Raw genomic sequence first — 23,214 nt, 5'->3', positions numbered from 1 at the left:
AGGCTTTGTTTTGTTGGGACGGAGTGGTTAACCAAGGCTGAGAAAAGAGGAAGAGATTGTGTTTTTACTTTCTCTAATGTCCATGTTTCTCTTGGATTCAGGTTCGTTATTAGAAGTGTTCCAATTTCGGGGCACCTGGGTGGCTTAGTGGGTTAAGCCTCTGCCTTCGGCTCAGGTCATGATTCCAGGGTCCTGGGATCGAGCCCCACATCGGGCTCTCTGCTCAGCAGGGAGCCTGCTTCCCCCTCTCTCTCTGCCTGCCTCTCTGCCTACTTGTGCTCTGTCAAATAGATAAATAAAATCTTAAAAAAAAAAAAAAAAGAAGTGTTCCAATTTCCTATTACAAGAAAATACAAATGTGTCAGTAGATATGCCTTGAATTCCTTTTCTGTGTACAGAGCATTGGGAAGTGCAAAAAAACATTAGAACTAGTTCTTCCTTTTAAGGAACTTACAGTTTGGGTGGAGAGAGAAAGATTATGGGAGATAAAATCTGAGTTAATAAGGAGCTGTCCCAAGTCATTGTGCACACAATTGCCACATATTCTAATGATGGTTAGTTCTGAGTTTGGAGGCAGTGAGTGTCACTATGGAGGGGAGAGAAGTCACTATGGGTTGAAGTCTGTTAATTCAGCAGAACCTTCAAGAATCCTATACGAGGCATAGTAATAAGTATTGAGGGCACAAAGATCAGACCAAGGCCCTGTACTCAAGGAGGCCAGCTTCTATAGAATAGGGACGGGAGACAAGTAAAGCAGCATACTCAGTGTCATGATGTAGTAAGTGCAGCAGAAATGAAGCTTCCAGATCAGACAGAGCAGGCCAGGAAAGCTTCCCGGTGGAAGAAAGTGTTGAGTGCCCCAGTGGACCATGGCCTGGCTTGGCTTAACAATCGCTGTGGACTGTTTTCTAATACAGATGCTGCGGCCTCACCCTTTGATACTTGGTTAGATCTGGGCTGGGGCCTGGAATCTGTATTTATAGGCGTCTCACTGTGTTTAAACACAGCCAGAGATCAGAGTCCCCATCGAGCTATATCTGAAAAGTATTTAGCTGGAGTTTTTTTTTTTAACCTCAGTGGTCATTTGCACCTCTGAAAGGTCCTCTGTGAAAAGTAGAACAGGGATTCTTCTCTCCTTTAGATACATGAAAAAAACAAGATGTACGGAAATTCAGTAATGAGCCACAAATGTCAGCCTTGCTACTAACCTGTCTGATCTGATCTCAAAACACGTAATTCCTCTGGAATCTGGCACTTACCTAAAACTGGATTAAGCCTTCTCCTGGCTAAGAGTTAATGTCTCAATATAAGGAGGATCTGTGAATAATATGTTTGTTTCATAGTATAAGTCAGCTTCTTGGTCACACTAGCCCCATGTGTGCCATGTGCGTACTGGACAGTATGCATACAGGACATTTCCATCGCTGCAGGAAGTTTTATTCGGTGGTACTGTTTTAGACGAGTTGTAGTTGATGGAGTCAGAAGGACATGTGCTCTCTCTCTAAAGAGATACACTTTTGTATGATCATTGATTCTATAAAAACTTACATATTTTTCTCCCTTCCATTTCTTCCCCTCTCCCCAAACTAGAAGGAGAAAACAGGTATTTTCTTCATGTCTTGCAGGTAGTAGGAGGGATGACTTGGTGCATTACCACTTGCAGCTTTGACGTAGACGTTGATTTGCTGTTTCAGGAAAACTCTACAATAGGACAAAAAATGTAAGTTATTAGGGTTTGCCACAGATGAGCCTAAAGGGGGTGAAGGGAACTAACTTTTGAGTATTCTTTATGTGCCAAAAATTATGCTAGATGCCTTACATATTTTGTTTTGATTTTCATTGCCAACAGGTATGTATTATTACAGTTTTATATATTATGAAACGGAGTTTGATAGAAGCCACAGTCACAAAGCTAGCCTATACGTCATTTCATGCTCAGACTATTCTTTCTCACTCTCTCTTTTTCTAGTTTCATTTAGAGATTATCGTCACATAACATTGTATTGATTTAAGATGTACAACACAATGATTTGATACATATATTGCAAAATGATCACCATAGTAAGTTCAGTTAACATCCATCGCTTCGTATAGCTATAAATGTTTTTTCTTGTGATACGAACTTTTTCTTATCATAACTTTATGTGAACTTTCTTATCACAACTTTTTCTTGTGATGTGAACATCTACACTCTTGGCAGCTTTCAAAATACACAATACAGTATTGTTTACTCAAGTCTCCTTGCTGTACATCACATCCCCAGGACATATCTATCTTATAATTGCAAGTACCTTTTGTACTTCTTGTCACCCTTCCCCCAGTTTCCTCACCCCACACTCTTTACCTCTGACAACCACCAGTCTGTTCTCTGTTTCTGTGAATTCAGTTACTTTAGACTCCCACATACACATGAAAATATACAGTATTTGTTTTTCTCTGACTTCTTTCACTTCGCATAATGCTCTCAAGGTCCATCCATATTATTGTAAAGAGCAGGATTTCCTTTTTTCTTTTATGGCGGAATAATGTTCCAGTGTGAACACACACCATGTCTTCTTTATCTATTCATCCGTGGATGGACACTTAGGTTGTTTCCACAGTTGGCCATTGTGAGTAATGCTGACATGAATGTGGGGCTGCAGGTATCTCTTTGAGATCCTGATTTCATTTCCTTCTGTTAAATACTCAGAATAAAATTGCTGGGTCATAGGTAGTTCTATGATTTTTTAAAATTTTTTATTTTTTAATTTTCTGAGGAACATCCACACTATTTTCCATAGCCAGTGCACCAATTTATAGTCTCACCAGCAGTGGACAAAGGTTCCCCTTTCTCTGTGGCCTTGCCAGTGCTAGTTATCTTTTTTGTTAGTCTTTTTGAGTTTAAACTTTCTAACAGGTGGGAGGTAATATCTCACTGTGGTTTTGACTTGTATTTTCCCCAATGATGAGCGATGTTCAGCAGCTCTAATAGTTTTTCTGATACTCTGTAAGAGTATCCCCGACTACTTAGTTTATCTCTTTCCAAAGGCAGCTGGAAGGAATGTACTGGATGGAAGCTGAACAGAGTGAGAAGAGACTCTTTCCCTCCCCTTTGCTTCTTTGTAAGGCAGAGCCACACTTTGCCTGCCACTGAGAGAAGGCAGCATGGACTCCCGGTTAGAGGTTTCACCTGAGTGGACCCCGCCCAGTCTTCTGTAGCTCACCAGGGGTTTGGTGATCTCATTAGACCACTAGGCTCCCACATTCTGCCCTGCCCTGCTAGTGGGCAGCTGTGTAACCTTGAACAAGCCTCAGTTCCCTTATCTGTCAGGAGAGAGATTTGTGATTTCAGATCTGCGTGCATCTGTGACTTAATTTTTCTGAAGCTTTATCCTCCCCCAGGAAAAAACTCTTCCAAATGGATTGAAGGTGGTTTACAAATATGTATATGAAGCAGTGATAGAGAAAAGGCAAAGCAAAGCAAAGGGAAAACAAACTGAGTTGGGGATAAGGCTACAACATTTGTCATGGGCCACAACATGCCTTGTTTTTATAAGGGTGAGCCACAGATTTGGCTCCAGGCTTTCTGGCAGCCAACAAAAAGAGAAAAACATGATAAATTACCCAATTCATAGTTTCCATGCTGAAGAAAAATCGGTCCCACGGAATCACCGAAATTCTTACAACAACAAGACCAAAGGACATCTCTGGGCTGGTCGTTAAAGAGGACATACTGTTCTCTGTGACAGTGTGCTCCTCAGTGCCCAGCCATGAATAGCTGAGCTCTGCATCTGGAGTATCTGTCACTCTGGGACCGTGGCATTGCAGCCAGTGACCTGTTGTGAAAAGTTCTTACTAGGAATCAGTGGGATGGAGTCTATGTGTGTGGCTCTACTCTCTGCTGGCCGGGCTTAATCCAGACATGTGTTTTTTATTTTTTTTTATTTTATTTTGTTTTTATTGTGTAGGTGCCACATTCATGAAGTTAAAAAAAAATTAAAATACTGCCAAAGGGTACAAAATATACAGCTAACATCTCTCCCTATTCCCAGTCTATAAAACCCTGGTTTTATTCCCTGGAAAGAACCATCTTTGCCTGTTTAGCTTTTAGATTTTTTCAAAGAGCTCACTTCCATATCTCTAATTATGTATTTTTCATTTAAATCTGATAAGAGGAGGAATTTAGCTCACCTGTGCTACTCACTACATCCCCTTTGCCTCTCCTCTTCCACTTTTGTAATTATTATCTGTTTTTCTAGGATCAGTTGTATAGCTTTAATCAATATAAGCTTCTGTTTCTTGACTCATTTATATGAGATGGTTTCTCCTGGTTCCTAGCTATGTAGGGTAAATGTTTTTGCTCTCCGTTTTTCCTTCTTCCTTTCAGCCTCCATTTACCAGCATATCATTACTCTTACAGTGTTCAGGGCATAATATTTATGATCTGTTTTCTGTAATAGCAATTAAATTGTCCATGCTTTATCGACAGGTAGATTCTAAAAGTAAATCTATAAACAGTGTTTACAATAAGAACTAAGAATTTTGATGGTGCCAGAGAAAAAGAAATATAATCTTTTGGATGACAATGGTGCTGTTTGGTGGAGAATATTCAAATATTACAGTCAAAAGGAATCCTTATTTATTCATTGACTCACCAGATATTTATGGAGTCCCACCTATGGGTCAGGCATTGTTCTGGGTACTTAGGGTATGTTAATGAAACATGTCCTGCCCTCACAGAGCTTAGAGTCTTTGGCAGGGAGACAGACCAGAAACAACTAATTTAATAAATAATCGAATTACATATACAAATAATATGTGCTATGAAAAAAAATTATAGCTGGGACGGTATATGAAGGACATGCTTTGGAGGCAGTTGTGTGACTTTAAGTCAGCATGGCCTCATTGAGAAGGTGATACGGGAGCTAAGACTTGAGAAAAGAGGGTTCCAAGCAAAGGAGATGGTGAGCGTGAAGGCTCCCAGCAGAAGCTTGCCTGGTGTACAGTGAGGTGGGCAGGAGGGAACAATGGGAGAGGGGCAGACAGGTTGTAGGGGCCAGATCGTGTAGGACTTCGTAGGTCAGAGTAAATAAAGGCTTTGAGTTTACTCTGAGCGAGATGGGAAATTCTTGAAGGGTTTTGAGCAGAGGAGGAACATAATCTGTTCATAATCGGTTTTAGAAGGAACCCTCTGATTACTGAGTGAGGGGATGAAGTTGGCAGCAGGGAGATTCTTAAGCATACTGTAGCCGTGCTCAGGGGAGAAGATGGTGGCGAGGACAGTGAGCTAGCAGTGGAGGGATTCTGGATCCTCTTTGAAGGGAGAAACAACAGAATGTCATGACAGATTGGATCTGGGTGTCAGTAAGAGCAGACTCAAGACTGGTTCTGAGGGGTTTGGCCTGAGCAAGTGGAGGTGGTCTTTACAAAAAGTCACTGAAAATCAGGCACGCTGTAATTTGCCTCATGTTTATACAGCTTATTTTCCTTGAATTTCTGATTGCCTTTTTTTTTTTTCCCCACAAAGAAGCACATATCCTTACCTGTAGCTAAGATTGGCCAGATTCTTTCTTAGTCTGTTTATTAACATAAATTCACTATCTTCTCAAAGATACTCCTGAATGAAGCCTCTTTCTGTTTCAGTTTAAGTGATTGCTCTTGACACCTGCGGCACCCCTGACGTTCTGGGATTTCTTTTAGTGCATTCTTTCTGCACCAGTCTTCCCATTTCCTAGATTCCATGTAGCCCTTCTTCCTAAACTCCCTTGGTGTTTTAGAGTGGTTCTTAGCCCCTTTTTCACTTTCGTGTCCTTGAGAGTTATTATACTTTCCCAGCAGTGATAGTACTCTTGACAGATACTGGAGTACAGTGTTTTTATACAGATTCTTAATCTGAAATCTAAAAAACAATGAAAACAGGCTTCTTTCTTTCTATGTGTGGGTACAAAATTCATTTGGGAACAAAACATGACCTGAACTTACTTTTTTTTTTTTTTTTAAGATTTTATTTATTTATTGGACAGAGAGATCACAAGTAGGCAGAGAGGCAGGCAGAGAGAGAGGAGGAAGCAGGCTCTCCGCTGAGCAGAGAGCCCAACGCGGGGCTCGATCCCAGCACCCCGGGATCATGACCTGAGCCGAAGGCAGAGGCTTAACCCACTGAGCCACCCAGGTGCCCCTGATCTGAACTTTCTTAAGGCTATTTATAGTCTATACGGACCCCCACATAGGTGAACATTCATAACTTTTGCTGCAGAAATAATCATTTCAAGTCTAGATTTCACTTGGGCTCTACATAATATATAGTATATGCCTGTTAGGTCCATGAAAGTGCAAACATCTAAAAAGTTGTGAATTCTGAAACACATGTGGCCCCAAAGGGTTTGGATAAGGGGTTGAGGATATCCAGTAGTATGTTCTCTGGTAGGTACTTGGTGTGCTTTTATTTTTTATTTTTTTTAATTTTTTTTTTAAAGATTTTATTTATTTATTTGACAGACAGAGATCACAAGTAGGCAGAGAAGCAGGCAGAGAGAGAGGAAGAAGCAGGCCTCCCTGCTGAGCAGAGAGCCCGATGCGGGGCTCGATCCCAGGACCCTGCGATCATGACCTGAGCTGAAGGCAGAGGCTTTAACCCACTGAGCCACCCAGGCGCCCCATTGATGTGCTTTTAAGTGCAGAGCCATGGACTGTAATTGTGGGCGAAGCTGGGGGCAGCAGTTTGCAGGACTGAAGATCCACCAGCCTCTAGCAGTGCACCAGGCGTTCGGGTCTCTATTATCCGTAAGAGAAATGCCATAGCCACAGTGTACTGAATTATTCAAAAGTCTTTTCTGTTTGGTTTTCTAATATGTTCTGGTTGTGTGCAATTTAGACTTAATACTGCCTTCTGTTTGCAGGGCCTCAGTACGTCCCAGCTGATGTGATGGGGGGCCAGATAGCACTGTCTGAGGAGTGCACTTACCTCTTGAGGGCGTCATTATCTTTCAGGCTCTTTTCTGTGTGTGCCCAGTTGAGGCCTCTTTGTTCTTGTTGATCCTTTTTGCTGGAGGGTTTCATGAGCTTCTGCCTTCTGTCTATACCCTCCCAGCCTTTCCTAAAGTCCCATACTACAGAGTCCTATGCTCGGAGGTCATGAGATTTTTAGGCTCATAATGGAGTTCGGTAACACACAAGTGGAGGCACCTGTGTGCAGAGCACTTGTGCGCGCATTTTACTCTTTCATCTTCACTATAAGTTCAAATAAGGAGGAAAGGCATTTTTTCCTCATTTTATGATAGGAGTACTGGACCAGAAGGATCAGGTGACTTGCCAAAAGTCCCAGAGCCAGTGATGGAGCTGGAATTGAGACCCTGGTTTAATTCACTCTCTTTCAAACTGTTTGCAGTGGAGAAGGAAACCATGTACTGAACACTTAAAAACTGAAGGAATCCAACCAATCACCTGTAGTCGCAAGTGGGCATTGTTCAGTCTTAGGCTAGGAAACCTGACTGGGGACCTCTGCATTTGTCATTTTCCCAGATTTTCAGAGAGTCAGAGAGTCTACCCTGAGCTACAGGGAGAAACAGATAGGGGCTGGTGGGCTTCCACAAGAAGTCCTCCTGACTTTTGTCCCCTCCCCCCAGCCTGCCTGTGTCTCCCCAACATCCCTCCCTCAGTCCAGCAGTATTTGTGCCTCCAGCTGCTTCCGTATGCTGCCGAGTAAGACCTCAGTCTTGGCAGTGAGTTCTGGGAGGCAGGTTTAATAGGCTTATAAACCCCGAGATGACCCGGGGCATCCTTCCCTCAGGGCCTTTATACCCAGGAAGGTAGTCAGTCTCTGATCAGTGGCCAGAGACAACTCTCAGTCTGAAGGTAGAGAGGGTTGGGCTGGATAGTGTTCAGGGTCTGAGCCTCTTGTTTTTAAGCTCCTGAATGGTTCCATGCAGCCAGTAACCCTCTGCAGACTCAGATCTGTAGCCACTAGGGGGTGCTTTCCTCCCACTGAACCAAAATATAACTGAGCAGAAAAGCCCCATGTCTATGAACAGTTAATACCTGCCCTGAGCAAGAATGCCAAGTCCTTCATTTGCTAAGCTTGGAGTTTAGGAAGCAGAGCCAGCTAAGCACCAGCCTCTTCCCCTCACAAGTTTCAAATAAATTAAACATGAGAGTCTGATGGAGATTAAAATAAAAAATAAAGTGTGTTGTAGAGAGAGCCTTAGATATGCTGTCAACTGGGTTTGTTAATACTTACCTACCAAACTATCCATTTGAGCCCCAGCAACAGCTGGCCAGCCATGGGCTTTCCCACTGGGCAGCCACACATCTTGTGACCAGAAAGATGCATGTGTCCTAAAGTCATGCTGGTCAGAGAGGAGGGATTGCAGTAGTGGCCGAGAGCCACAGGACAGTGTCCTTCTATGCCTTGGACCTTCTGGATAATTCACATATGCACTCCCTCTGTGGGAGGTGAAAATGTTCTCTCCTAGGCTTCCCTCCTGGGAGATGGGTGTCCCCTCCTTCTGTGAATGTATACAGTAGGGTGTCCATCTTCCCCTGACCATATTTTTTTCTCTTAACATATTGGACTGGACATGGATATTGTGATCCATGGAGCTGTGGGCATGACTATTTCTCTTTTAGCAGCCATAACCTTGGTGCCACCATGTAAAGCTACTTTCCAGGAATAAACATAGTTTTGTAGTATGTTCTCCAGGGACCATTCCTTGGGAAGCCATTTAGCTTTTCTCCCTAGATAGTACTTAGTTCCCACCAAGACTGAGAGCATAGAACCTACTAAGGGCAGCCTAGATAAAACAATAATTGCTCTCACTCAGGCCTTTGTTAGATGTTGGTCTTTTTTTTTTTTTTTTAAAGATTTTATTTATTTATTTGACAGAGAGAGATCACAGTAGACAGAGGCAGGCAGAGAGAGAGAGAGAGGGAAGCAGGCTCCCTGCTGAGCAGAGAACCCGATGCAGGACTCGATCCCAGGACCCTGAGATCATGACCTGAGCCGAAGGCAGTGGTTTAATCCACTGAGCCACCCAGGCGCTCTAGATGTTGGTCTTAAGGGTGTCTATTTCTTGGGAAGGATTATGGAGCTGCAGAAAGATAAAAGTTTCCTTGTTCCTTGAACAAGGAATACTTCAGGTAGACCCAGACTTGCTGAATTTGAAGCATCTAGTAAGACCTGGGGAAATAGTCTTCACTTGGAGACAAGACCACAGTAGCTGCTGTAACAGGCTAAGGTTATTTTTTAGAAGGGTTTTAGGTGGGTCTGTAACCTAAACTATCCACGTAAGCTGAGCCAGAGGCCCCCATTTCTCCATATGGCCCCACAAGGACATGCCTTGTGACTGTTTCTCAAGGCAGACCCACTAAAAAACCTCTGCTCTCTCCTCTTGAATCTGATCCAATTAGTATGTAAGAAACAAGAACCCAACATCTGGAGATCAAGTATCAGCTGATTAGAGAAGGAAACTGAAGTCTGCCATGGTGTGGACTTGCCTGTAGATTGCTCTATCACTCCAGCATAAAAGTGCCCCACCCCGGTCCAGGTGGGAGCAAGGGGAGGATGTTGGCCTCCTGACGGAGCTAAAAGGATGCTCTGGGATCTCAGGGAGCCCCGTTCTTCCCCTCCCTACTCCCTGATGTTTTCTAGGACTGAAGCAAGGTGTTGGAGAGAGATCAGAGTGCCCCCCAGGAGAAGCAGAAAAATTCTGCTCCCTGGACAAAAAGAACAAGGACATGGTTTCCCCAAATCTAGGATTAATTTTAAAGTATTAAAAAAAATAAAGTCTATCTTTTTATTTTAAAAACACTTTTATGCAATAGTGAAAAACTCCAAAAATTTTTTTTTTCAGTATAGGGCCCTATGTTTTGTCTTAATATTCTGGGCAGCCAGCACAGGGCCTGGTAATATTTGTTGTCTGAATGATATTTAGAACCATTTTTTTAATATGTAACCTAGTGGTTCCCAGATCTTTGGAAAAAGTAGGTCAGTAAAACGAAATGTAAAAGAACATGGGGCACTGAAAACTTTCTATTTTACCATGTAAGGATGTTCAGTAATAATTACTACCTCAGACATCACCACAATTTCATAAAGAAACGGTGTGGTTTAAGGGGCGCCTGGGTGGCTCAGTGGGTTAAAGCCTTTGCCTTCAGCTCAGGTCATGATCCCAGGGTCCTGGGATCGAACCCCGCATCGGGCTCTTTGCTTGGCCGGGAGCCTGCTTCCCTTCCTTTCTCTCTGCCTGTCTCTCTGCCTGCTTGTGATCTCTGTCTGTCAAATAAATAAATAAAATTAAAAAAAAAAAAAAAAAGAAACGGTGTGGTTTAATATAAAAAAGATAGGGAGAAAAAATTCTGGAATAAAGCCTGAAAGCAGTATTGTGGCCTCAGCCACATGCATACACACACATCTAAATTGTGCTTATTTTTTTCATCTTGCAGGCAGCCAGGAGAAGCTTGGTCACGGTCTGGCGCTGAGAAGCCCCAGATTCTTCTGGAATGCCGCCCAGACTTGAGAGATGTCCTAAGGGCCACTTAGCGTGTTCTCACTCTTTGCTGGTTTTTTCCAAACAGAGCACTATCCGAAAAAATCGTCTCAGTCCTGCCAAGGATGAAGTGTCCACACCAGCTGGAGCCCCACCAGATCCAGGGCATGGATTTTATTCACATATTTCCTGTTGTCCAGGTGAGAGCCTCTTCATGGTTTCTTGTCCTCTGCACATCAGAATCCCCACAGCGGGTCTGGCTGTCAGGCCTCCTGGCCTAGATCCTGGACCTCATGGGTGTGGTGTGGAATTGGTGGAGCCCGGCAGGGTGATGCTCCCTGACGGCATCCTCAGGAGACAGTACTCCATCCCTTCCACTCTGGTTTCACCGTCCTCTGTCGTGATCTTTGAACGTTCCCATTAACTGGTTTTCATTGCCCTTTTGGTAAAGATAGAACTCCATAGCACCCCGTGCCCTGGACCTGTCCCACCTGTCGAGCCTGACCTTATTCTGTGCTCTTCTTTGTTCTTTCTGTTCTAGCTTCTCTCACTTTCTTTCTGATTTTCTCATACGTATTATTATGCTTCCTCCTGTCACAGGGCCTTTCCCTCAGGCTGCAAGGTTCTTCTCATTTCCTACTTAATCCATATTCATCTTTCAGATTTCAGTTCTACCAAACCTCCTCAAGAAAGCTTCCATTGACCCCCTCCTAATCTAGAACAGCCTCCTTTGCCGTATCCACTCCTCCTGGCCATATTCCTTTCCTTCATAGGAATCTTCCTTGCTATAGTTTGTAACCATTTCTGCCCCTCCTATCAGACCATGAGCTTCTTGGGGGCAGGCACCATAGCTAGCTGCCTTGCTCACTGTAGTGTCTCCAGCACCTCGTGGAATGTCTGGCACCGTGTTGGCAGTTAGTCTTTATTTGATGACTGGATGTCTAATGGGAGCTAGTTTCCACCCTGGCTGTTTCCCAAGGCTCTGTGATTAAGTGGCTCACGCTGTACAACCCCCTACATCCTTGCAGTCTGGTGTCTCAGCCTCCTCGGGGCACTGTGAAAAGAGGAGACGCAAAGGGCCTGCTGTGTGAACAGCGCTTTGCAAATGATCCTTATAGAGTTCTTTGAAGCACCTATTATAATCCCAGTCATTATGTCTGAGGCAAGGAGATACAGAGAGTATCTGTGTGAGTATGAGCAAAAACTGATTTGCTCAAGGGCAGAGAACTGGTGTGCAGACAAGCAAGATTCCCATCTGAACTCCTTGTCACTGGACCTTGTACTGTTCCCACTCTGCCATTCATGCAGCCCCTGCTTGAAGAGTCTTCCAGTCCTGTAGTAAGATTATTATTATTAGTTAATATCTTAGTTAAGATATTATTATTAGACTGGAGACTTCTTGGGTTCAGATCTTGGCTTTGCCATTTAGCTGCATGACCTTGGGCAAATGACTTAACTTTGTATCTGTTAAATAGAAACAGTAACAGTACCTGTCTGACAGGATGAGAATTAAGTACATTAATATGTAGCTAGCACTCAGCTGAGGAACCAGCATGTTTTAGTAAGTGCTTTGTAAGTGTTCCACAGTCGTTTCTGGTTTTGTTACTATGTTTGGGAACTTCTGCTGCAATACACTTTCAGTCAAATCCCATGAAGTCTGTAAATTGGAAGCTAAGGCTTTAACTCAGAATTTGATTCATTGGCTTGGTTGGACTTTCTCCCTCTGATGCAGCAGGAATGGTACATGGTCCTTTTTGTGAAAACAGGAAGTAGAGACCCTTAGTTGATTATCACTGAAACTTCCACCACCACCATGCTGTGAAGTTGTTGGCTTTTCCCCCAAAGCCTGAATCTCTAGTGATTCGACCTTACTCAGCCCTAAGGTAGAACTTTGAGTGCAAAACATCTGGTCCAGGTAGGAGAAGGTGATGAAAGGGAAGTGATCTTCTGTCGCTAGTTTGGGCTTTTAGAATATCTGAATGTTCTTTTTTTTTTTTTTTTTCTAAGATTTTATTTATTTACTTGGCGTACAGAGATCACAAGTAGGCAGAGAGGCAGAGGCGGGGGAACCAGGCTCCCTGCTGAGCAGAGAGCCCGATGCGGGGCTCGATCCCAGGACCCTGGGATCACGACCCGAGCCGAAGGCAGAGGCTTTAACCCACTGAGCCACCCAGGCGCCCCCATCTGAATGTTCTGTGCTGTACGTGGAATGCTGGAGGGCCTCCTGTCTGGGTGTGAGAACCAACATTAATAGTTACCAGATATCTTAATTACATGCGTCTGTAAAATTTTAAAGCAAAAATGGAGACTGATCTATGGTTGCCACCTGTATCTTGCCAGGCAAGAAATCTTTAAGAGTAATAACTATCAAAACAAACACTCTTAAATACAGAAAACAGACTGGTGGATGCCTGAGGGGAGGTAGGGGGGGGTTGAACAAAATAGGTGAAGGGAATAGTAAAGAGGTACAAACTTACAGTTACTGAATAAATAAGTCCCAGACATGAAAAGTACAGCCTAGGGAATATAGTCAATACTATTGTAATAACATTGTGTGGTGACAGATGGTGACTGCATTTATTGTGGTGAGCACTGAGTAATGCATAGAATTGTCGAATCACTATGTTGTACACCTGAAACTAATATAACACTGTATTTCAGTTATACTTCAATAAAGAAATTATAACAACTGTCTTTCTCTGTCATTTCCTAAAAGAAAGGCCTTTTAACCCCCAATCTCAGAATAAAGGCTAGTCCCTTAAATGGAATACTATCAAAGTATTATGAAAAACTAACCACATACTTGTAGATTTTGCCCATTTTGCTGGAGACCAGTAAAGAGCAGTCATCAAGCTAGCTGTCTTGTGTACCTCTAGACGCTCACCACCTGTGCTCACACTGTTAAGCACTAGGAGCACTCTGAATGCCAGCCCCGAGAAGAATGGGTCTAACTTCCAGCCCCAGTAGTTCTAGGTCCTATCTTTTCCTTCCATGCTGGACATGGGAATCCTGTGAGGGTAGGTACTTTGCTTGAATGCTGGGGGCCCGCAGCAGAGCTCGGCTATCTAAGAGGTTCCCTCCAAAGCCCTTCACTCTAGGACCTCCAAAACGGTGACCAATTCTCTGAATCCTAAGACTCCTTACTTCCTTATCGCATCACACTCACCAGGATCCAGCCAAGTAAAAAGTCAGTGTAGATCTAACTCATGGAGGAACATCTGAAAAAGAAACAACTTTGAGAGTCCAGAAGCTGCATCTCCTCATCCAAAGAAAAGTAGAGAGAAGTTGAGTTGAGCAGGGAGTCAGCCTCCTTAGTTGTCTTGGGCTGTGATGCTGGGTGAGGTGTGGGAGAGGGGCTACGGAATCTCTAAATACTGTCCAATCTTTTGTCCTGGCTTCTGGGTTTTAGTGCCTGAGGTCCTTGTTTGGAGGTGGGGTGAGTGAAGTGATGGAAACAAATGAAACTAACAATAAAGAAATACTCCTCCTAGAGTTCTTTGCAGCCATCCCCATCTTGGGCAGCAATTTCCTGAACATGTCCTTTACTTGAGTTGGCTGTCCTCTATGAGCAAGCATCCCGTCCATCCCTGTAGGAGCACCATGCAGTATGCCATGTGTCTGCTTTCCTTGGTAGCTAAGGCTTGCCAAGTATGCTGTGCTCATGGGGAAATACAGCTACTGTCCATATACTGCTTTCGAGATGTACTAGCTGTCTGGACAGAGCATGGTGAGTCAGACAGATGGCATCCCCCTCCATGATGCTCTTTCGTTATAAAGGGATTGCATGAAGAGCCAGGGAAGAGAGGCAGAGGCTGTGTTTCTGTATCCACATTCTTACTCTCAGCACCTGCATCTTCCACAGGTCCTGGGGGTGTGTCTCTGTGTGTTGCCACTAACTGGAGCTTTAAGTGGGGAGCAGTGAAGAACAGCTACTTCTGCATATCAGCCCAGTACAGCTAGAAAACAAATAAAACCTGTATGTCCAGTCTTCTGGTGTGGGAGAGACTCTGAGACTCGCAGCCTTGTGCTTGCTACCTGCGGAGCAATGGACAGATCACGCGGTCTCTGAGCCTCAGGTTCTGGACCGCGTGGCTGGCATGATATTGTGTGGATTAAGACAGCAAATACTGGGGTGCCTGGGTGGCTCAGTTGTTTGGGCAACTGCCTTCGGTTCAGGTCATGATCCTGGAGTTCCAGGATCGAGTCCCGCATCGGGCTCCCAGCCCCATGGGGAGTCTGCTCTCCCTCTGACCTTCTGCCCTCTCATGCTCTCTCTCTCTCAAATAAATAAATAAAAATCTTAAAAAAAAAAAAAAAAAAGAGCAAATGCTGTGAGTGTCTCGCTCCCTTGAAGCCTAGGGCTGTGTACTCAACAAGCCTGTCCTCAAATCTGAATTTTTGGGAGGTCGTTGCAGTCAGTGAAACAAGGGATTGTACTAGACATTCTCTGAGGCTCTCTTCCCTCTCTCTGGTCTTTGGCGCTGGCAGCACAAGAAAGAGTGATGTTCAGATCTGCCACTAGAACCAGGGGGCTGTGTGACTATATTCGTGTTGTGCTTCAGGCATTTACAGAACATTCTAGTGCTTAGGATTTCATGTCCTCCCACAGTAGCTCTGTGAGGTGAAAGAAACGATATATTCTCACCTCTACACAGAAGGAAAATGAGGCCTGAGCATCCGACGTGAGGCTTTAAGCCTCCTGCACAGCGGCTCTGCTCTTGATCCCAATGGATCTCGGCCTCTTGGACGCCCAACGGGCTGCTTTTCACATAGGACAGTAGGTGTGGATAGTTTCTCATCACTCAGCCAGTTCAGATATTGGGTTCAAGTGATTTGGGTTCACGGGTTGTACCGTCTCTGAGTCGGCCTTTACCACAGTGATGGTTCATCCCAAACCTCACATTTCCCACCTTTCTTTCCCAGTGGCTGGTGAAGCGAGCTATAGAAACCAAGGAAGAAATGGGGGACTACATCCGCTCCTACTCCATATCCCAGTTCCAGAAAACCTACAGTCTCCCCGAGGTCAGTATTCTCCTTTTCTTTTGTCGTCCAGTGTACATGAGTGTACACTTAGAGACTCCCCAGGGAGGAGTGGCGTAAACTCAGACCCGTCTGCGGGATGTCTGTGCCCCGCCTGGCCAGCATTGACAGCAGGCCTCCTGGCTCGTCAGAACTGCCTCTTTAAATGGGCACTGGTGTAAAGCTCTGCAGTCTTGTCCTTTTCTTTCAATTTTAGTACTTGAGTCAGAACTCTTATTAAATTATAAGAACATGAGTGTATTTTTTTAATGATTGTATAAAGCTTTTTGAGAGACCACCTAGGTCATTGTCTAGGGCATTCCTATAGTACCAGTTTAATAGTAACCTCCCCCACTGCGATAATAACACATAGCTATTGAGTCCTTACTACTCAGTCCCAGCCTATCACATGCCTTCTCTTTAAGCTTCATAGCCACTCCTTGACGTAGGTGGCGGGGTCCCTGTTAACAGACGGTGAGACTGAGGCTTGGAGACTGGGTCGCTTGCCATGGGTGTCAGAGCTCATCAGGGTTTGAATGAGAACACTTGGCTTCAGCACTACACTCCGTGGTCCCCCTCTTTCTTACCACCATGGGACCTGTTCTGGAGCCATCTGCAGAGGCCCTGGCTTCTTCCCGTGAGCGTTATCGTCCACTTTGTTAGAAGGTGGAAGCTCCTGCAGGCAAAGCTGTGATGAGAAATCAGTTTGTAAGACAGGTTTCTGAGAAGTCCTGTTGCGTTTCAGTCTTCACATACCATTTGTTTGATCCCTGTGTTTTGTCTTGCAGGATGATGACTTCACAAAGAGAAAAGAAAAGGCCATCAAGACAGTTGTTGACCTTTCAGTGAGTTACTCTGCCCCTCTGTGAGAGAAGGACATAGGTTCATAACCTCCAAATAGCCCCGTGATTCAAATCCCAAAACCCTTGCCCAGTCCCTCCTGGGATTGCCCAGGTGCTGACCTCAAGTAGGTGTGTGAGGGAGGCCTTGCCTACCTCAGTGTCCATACCTGGACGCTGGCATTCATGGGTAGAAAATGCCACAGCCGCTGCCCTATGTTTTTCTTAGTTCCAGTTTTCTGGGAGGAATTTTCCAGATCCAAAGCCTTTCCTCATTTGTGCCAGTGGCAGGTGTCAACTTTGAAGAGCTCCTTTGAACTGGAGCTGGCAAATTGAGGTTAGCACCCTATGACGGCTCTGGAGAGGCAGAGCAGCTCCTGAGTTTTGTGCGACAAACTGGGATGGCCTTGGCCACCCACACAGTGGATCTTAACTGTGGAGTCTGCACTCACGCGCCCACTACCCCGGGTGCAAGGGGCAGCAGAGAGCTTTTCAAACCTTTCTGGGCCAGCCCAGCAGAACCTTATCGCCGGCACACACCCCACCCAGCCCCAGCCTTCCTACCGGAGCAGCTGGGAATGAAGGGGCAAGTTCGCTTCCTTCCAAAAATAATGTGCCCAGTTATTTTGCATTTCCCCCTACTTTAAGAATAAATATGTGGTCTTCCAAGGTGATCACTCTAAAAAGAATAAGAATCATTCGATGACGTGAAGTGCTCATTTAAAACAAGAAAAGTCTTTGTCACTTTAGAGTTGTAATTTCTTTCTTTCCACAATTCCATTTTGGAAATGGAAGGAGTAGAAAACTTTCAAGACAGTTACACTCTGAAGCCAGACACTGTTCGCAGATATGGTGGCAGTATCAAATAATAATAACAGCAGGACATGATATGACTTCAGAGTAATTGTTTTCCCCTGGTCATGAAATAGTTGTTCTGTTTAGACATCCTTAAAGTTTTTTGGGTTTTTTTTAAGGTTGATAGATACAGAGGAACAGAATCAGCCTTAATGTCACAGCACAGAAATAGCTTCTTTTGATGCTTGGACATATTTCTTCCTTTTTTTTTTTTAAGATTTTATTTATTTGTCAGAGAAAGAGAGCACAAGCAGGGGAAGTGGCAGGCAGAATAGGCAGGAGAGAAGCGGACTCCCCCTGCTAAGCAGGGACCCGGGATCATGATGGAAGCTGAAGGCAGACATGTAACCAACTGAGCCACCCAGGCACCCTCTTCCATGTTTTTAATGTGCATTTTTATACTGAGCTGGAGTCATACTTTGAATATAATTGTGTTTTTTTAAACTTACCAATGTAGTGTCTTTGAAAGCTATTAAGGATTCCTCCTAACTACAGTTGTCATGAAAAATAGTAACTGATTTGTTACTAAACTGAAGCCTGTTTCCCTCTCCTTCTACCCTTTTCCCAGGTCTGCCCTTCACATGCCTCCTCAGTGTTTCTTACCTGCTCCTTACTGATGAATCTAGAATCCCAAACTTAAATTGTGAATGGTAACTTACGGATTCAAATAAGGTCCCACAATAGGTGCCTAATTTCCAGACCCAGCCTTCTAAAACATACATCTGTAGCTGCCACATACTGATTGAGGGCCTTTTATGTGTTTGGCACCTCATTAGGCCTTTCCCAAGCATCCTCTCGTTAGCTCCTCCCCAACACTCAGCGAGTTACATATTATTATTTCTGTTTTATAAATCAGAAGCTTGAAGCCAGAATGGTTAACAGATTCCCTCCATATTTGCAGAATAGGAAGAAGCAGCCAGATTTTGATTTTACATCAGATCTCAAACATGACGGGTGTGGTGCTCCTCCCATTTCCTCTCTTTGCCTGGACTCTGATTTCCCACGCACTCCTGGCACCAACTTACGGCAACTTTCCTGGCTTATTTCAGGCTCTGAGATGTTGCTTATCTCGGTCCCAGAGATTCGGAGGCATCTAGAGCGGCAAGGGGCTCTCCTGCCACCTCTTCAGTCCCCTGCGGGATCATTTTCTGTGACTTTCCTACTGGAAAACCCTTTGTCCAGCTAGAGAATGTCTGCCAAGTGGAAACTATCGTGTTGTCTTTCTTCATCTATGAACATAATACCATTGCACCTCAACCAGCAGGCTTTTACTTATTCTTACTTAGGTATAACCTCTTCTTAAAAAAATAAATATTAAACCTTTTAATTTTTTAAAAAATATTTAGCTTATTCTTGTGGCGCCTGAGTGGCTCTGTCGCTTAAGCCTCTGCCTTCGGCTCAGGTCATGATCTCAGGGTCCTGGGATCGAGCCCCACATCGGGCTCTCTGCCCAGCAGGGAGCCTGCTTCCTCCTCTCTCTCTGCCTGCTTCTCTGCCTACTTGTGATCTCTGTCTGTCAAATAAATAAATAAAATCTTTAAAAAAAAGTAAAATATTTAGCTTATACTTATCCTTATAAGACTGTTCCAGTCTTTTACATTTGTCCTTGGTTATGTAGCCCAGCCATTTTTTGGTGCATGATTTTTTGTTTTTAAAAAGCCTATATTTATTTGGTACTAGTAACTTAGTAATAATAACAAAAGATGAAGAAATGGGGAAAAATTACAAAGACTAAGTCACCATGATGTCACCAGCCAGGGATAATTACTGATATATATTCCAAGTAGGAAATACAGAGTTAGGGATATCAATACAAAGAAGTAGAGATCCCTAAAAATGGCATTACATTGTATATTCTGTTTTGGTTTTTGCTCAGCAGTGTAATTGAGACTGTCTTTCCCCCATAGCCTTTTTTACTGGCTATAGATTATTCATTATGTGGTATTAATTTAACTAGCTTACTTTGTATCTTATTTTTTCTTTTGGCCACTATGTAGGATATTCTCATAGCTAAGTTTTTCCTTTTATCTTTATTTACTTAGGAAATATTGGATGAAATGGATTTGGGTCAGAGGTTATGCCTAAGGCTGTTAGTACCTCTGGCAGATTGCCAGGCAGAAAGACTGCTGTGAACTTGAATTTCTGTACTCATCACTTTGAGGTTTTCTCTCTTTGTCTTGGCCTCATTTTTCTTCCTCTTGGGGATTATTCCCAGTACTTCGGCTTTCTTCTTGAAATGTGTTACTTCTTGGCTTCTCCATACCTTTTTTTTACAGAGTAGCTAGCTGCTTTGTAGAAGTCCTGCCGATGGGAGGTGTATTTTCAAAGCACATAAGAAATCAAAACTCTTGCCACCCAGGACAGGTCCCCCCTTACCACCTTCTCCTTTTCGTGTCATCACATAGTTGCTCATTTGTCTCACTTAGCCTGTTGTACAGCTTCCTTCCTCCTTGTCTCAGCCGTCAGCCTTCATATATCTCATGGGTCTGTTCTGTGCAGTGAGGTCTGTTATTCCCGGTTACCCTGGAGTAAAGAGTACCTGTGAAATTTTACCCAAAGCTCCAAAAAGTAATCGCTTACTATTCATTGAACACTTTTTGATAATATTTAGAATTTTGTGTAAGAATAGAAGGGGGGAAAGGACCCTTAGAACTTCCAGTTTAGTTGAAGAAAATGCTTTGCGGAACTGATGGGATCACCTAGGAGACCATGACATTTGAAATTATTACTGCAGAAATGCTATGAGGAAGGCCTTTTCATTCAGTACATAAAATACAGATGTGGCTGCATACATAGAAAAATGTTAGTACATTTTATCAATAATACTATATTAAAAACAGATCTCTTGGGCTCAGTTGGTTAAGTTTCCAACTCTTGATGTTGGTCAGAGATTTCTTCTCTCCCTCTCCTCTGCCCCTTACCCCCATTAAAAAAAAAAAAAATATGTATAGCTATCTTAGATATACATACATAGATATACTTATGTCTATGTATATCTATATATATCTTAGCTTAGATATATATTATCTAACTTAGCTCTTGCTGTGTGTCAGATACTATGGAATAATCCTCATAATAACCGTACTTATATCTTTTTTATAGATGGAGAATCACAGAGGTTAAAGTAACTTGCCCCAAATCAGGCAGGTAGTAAGGTAAACGGGGTTAGGACTAAAAGCTTATCTGTGCACGTATGCATTCAGTAATGTTAGTTGCACACTCACCATGTGTCCGATGATCGCACTGTAGGAGGTGAGGTCAAAGCAGTGAATTTCTGTCAGTAAGGGAATCAAGGGAATTTGGGGTCTCTTCAAGGAAAAAGATACGACCACGAGGGGGCAGCAGCGCACAGAAGCTATACTGGAGTGATGCTTTGACAGGTGAACTTGTAGGATGGGGCAGTCAGTCTCTCACAGCAAGCCACCATCCAGAGTTCTAGGCGTCAGGGCTGCATCCTGAACGGGAGGGGAGCAAGGGAACCCCCTGGGGTTCCTGGAGATTGTCCAGGTGCCTCGGCAATGTCACAAAGCAACAGCACAGAGATTGTGTAGTCAGAGATCACCGAAGGAGATTTGCAGCAGCAGTTTTGGGTCTTTCCAGTCCCAGGGCTTACCCTGTCAGTGGTCAGGACATGCAGTTGTATAAAGTATATGACACAAACAGGCTGTCAGTGGCTAACAATCTGCCTATTTGGGCCACATTTGAAATAACTGGATGTATAAAAATTGGAGTTTGGCCTTGGCATGCTTTTGAGCCAGTGGGTTTCAGCCCGCTGTGAGGAAATAAACCTAAGAGCCGAAGTGCAGAAGCCAACTCCGGCCCCTCTATTTAATACAGTGACCTTCGTCTTACCCAGCAAATTACACTGGAGCCCTGCGGTGGGATGTGTGCTGGTCCTGAAGGAGCAGAGCAGAGCTCATGTGAAAGAGAAGAGAAAAGGGAACAAAGTCTGGAGAAAACTCTCCCTCCCCAGCTAACTTTCCTCCCTGCAGACATGTTCCTCTCTCCAGAAATGGTCGCCATCCATCGATCTCCCATTTCCTTCACTTAGTACCTAGGGGCTTTGTTTCCTTTGTTGTTTTATTAGTGTGAGAATGGAAGGAAGAAAAAAGCAAATGTATTTGTCCCAGATATAATAACTTTTTCCTACAGGATCTTTCAGGACACTGGTCTTGATGGTGGAGATGTCTGTGGAGCCCTGTTAGGTGAAGCAGACTTAGTTTGTAGGGTACCTGGGCTGAGGTGTGTCTCTGAGAGTTGAGCCCTGAGAAATGTGTCAAGGTCAGCGGAGGCCAGGCAGGGGAATGTCAGTTCCTGCTGACCCACGTGTGGCCTGGCGCACTGGAGCTCTTAACCAGAGAAGGCCAAGTTGGTGGTGGCTGTCTCCCTGCCTGCTCATTATTTCAGAAAGGAGAAACCCTCCGTAATAGTGACTGGTCTGTGCTGCAGACCCTGCCCCAGTGTTGTGCTCTTCCACCTTCCACCTCCCTTCCCTGCCGTTTGAAATGTGACTCAGGAATTCTTCTAACCAGTGTCTTGTAGCCAGACCCATAAGGTAGAAATCTGTGACTCTCACAGTGCCAGAGCTCTGCTTTACTAAAGAGTCACTTTAGTATGTTCACCCTGCTCATATGTCCTTCAGCACAGAGAACAAGAGCCTATTCAAGGACTATTAGTCTAGCCCTGGTTTTACAGGTAATGGAACAGGCCCATTGAAGGGAATTCCCAAGGTCACAGAGCTAGTTAATGGCATACCCCAGACTAGACATCAGTGCTGACTCCTGTTGCTTTAAAGGGTGACTTAGCAATAGTTTTTTAAGTTGGCCTGAAAACCTCTGACATTTAGGTCCTTGTTACTTAAGCAACCATTGTAATGATCCATATGACAGCCTTGGGTATACGGTGGTCTTGTGAGAGGACTCATTTGAGATCACCGGAGGGTGGCGGGAATGCCCACCAGAAGCAAGTGAGTGTATTAGAAGAACCCTGGGACTAGCAGTCAGGGGACCTAGGACCAGGTCTAATACTATTTTAGAGATCTTGGACAAATGATTTAATCTCTGCTTCTTAAGTAATAAAATGGGGGTAAAAGCATCTGCCTTGTCTCTACCTCTGGGAACAGTTATGAAATGCAAAGATGAGGGGCACCTGGATGGCTCAGTGGGTTAAAGCCTCTGCCCTCAGCTCAGGTCATGATCCCAGGGTCCTGGGATCGAGCCCCGCATCGGGCTCTCTGCTCTGAGGAGAGCCTACTTTCCCCCCCCCACCCCGCCTGCCTCTCTGCCTACTTGTGATCTCTGTCTGTCAAATAAATAAATAAATAAATGCAAAGGTGAGATGTATATGAGGCGTTTTCAAGTATAAGGAATAATTACACAAAGGCCAGCATTGTCACTGTTTCCCAGAATAAAAGGTCCTTGTAGCTGTTGGTTTCAGTATGCTATTGTTTTGGAGTCAGTCCTTTTTTTAGAAGAATCCAATTTCCTGTCTTAGCTCATTGACTCTATCAGTGGTAACTAAGGAAGATAGCAGTTAAGCTCAATTATATAGTACTGCTGTAATAGTAGAGCTCAGCGAGAATTAAATCATATTCAGTAACTGACGTCATGCGGATTCGTTATGTGTTGCATTTCCCCATGAATCTGTTTTACATTATTTATAGCTTCCTATTCATGTAGGCACCAGCAGCAAACTAGGAATTATTTCTGGCAGCAAGTTACAAGAACACTCCAGCGTCATCCCAGACCCTAGTCCGTTCCTTTTTTTTTTTTTTTTTTTTACAAAATTGTTAAAATTATATGGTGTGTGTTACAAAAGGATGTTTTTCTGTATGTTTGAAACTTTTTGTAATAAACAGTAAAATACTAAAGTTAAGAATTATCAAGGGAGGTACAGTTCTACTTGGAATAAAAATACCACTCTCTGAAGAAACCTGACAGTAGTGCTTGTCCTCGTGATGTCCAGGTAGAGGCTAGTTGTGATGAACTCTGGTCGTGGAGAAGAAAAGATCAGGGACGAACAACTGGAATACCTTCCTT

General features: G+C 43.9%; 1 protein-coding gene across 4 annotated transcripts in view; it reads left to right on the top strand.

The window, feature by feature from the left end:
• LOC111141446 (coiled-coil domain containing 93) overlaps window positions 1-23,214 on the top strand; it is an 88,445-nt gene that overhangs the window by 4,857 nt on the left and 60,374 nt on the right. For all 4 annotated transcript variants that reach the window (XM_022494013.1, XM_022494022.1, XM_022494032.1 and 1 more), the window contains exons 3-6: window positions 1,626-1,720; window positions 10,552-10,663; window positions 15,387-15,485; window positions 16,271-16,327. In XM_022494013.1, the coding sequence (XP_022349721.1) occupies window positions 1,626-1,720; window positions 10,552-10,663; window positions 15,387-15,485; window positions 16,271-16,327 (363 nt within the window). The remainder of the gene's footprint in view (window positions 1-1,625; window positions 1,721-10,551; window positions 10,664-15,386; window positions 15,486-16,270; window positions 16,328-23,214) is intronic.

This window comes from Enhydra lutris, unplaced genomic scaffold, assembly GCF_002288905.1.
Source record: "Enhydra lutris kenyoni isolate GAN:26980312 unplaced genomic scaffold, ASM228890v2 scaffoldscaffold1, whole genome shotgun sequence".
Classification (NCBI taxonomy): Eukaryota; Metazoa; Chordata; class Mammalia; order Carnivora; family Mustelidae; genus Enhydra; species Enhydra lutris.
The sequence above is the reverse complement of the archived record's forward strand: the minus strand, read 5'-3'. Positions and strand labels throughout refer to the sequence as shown.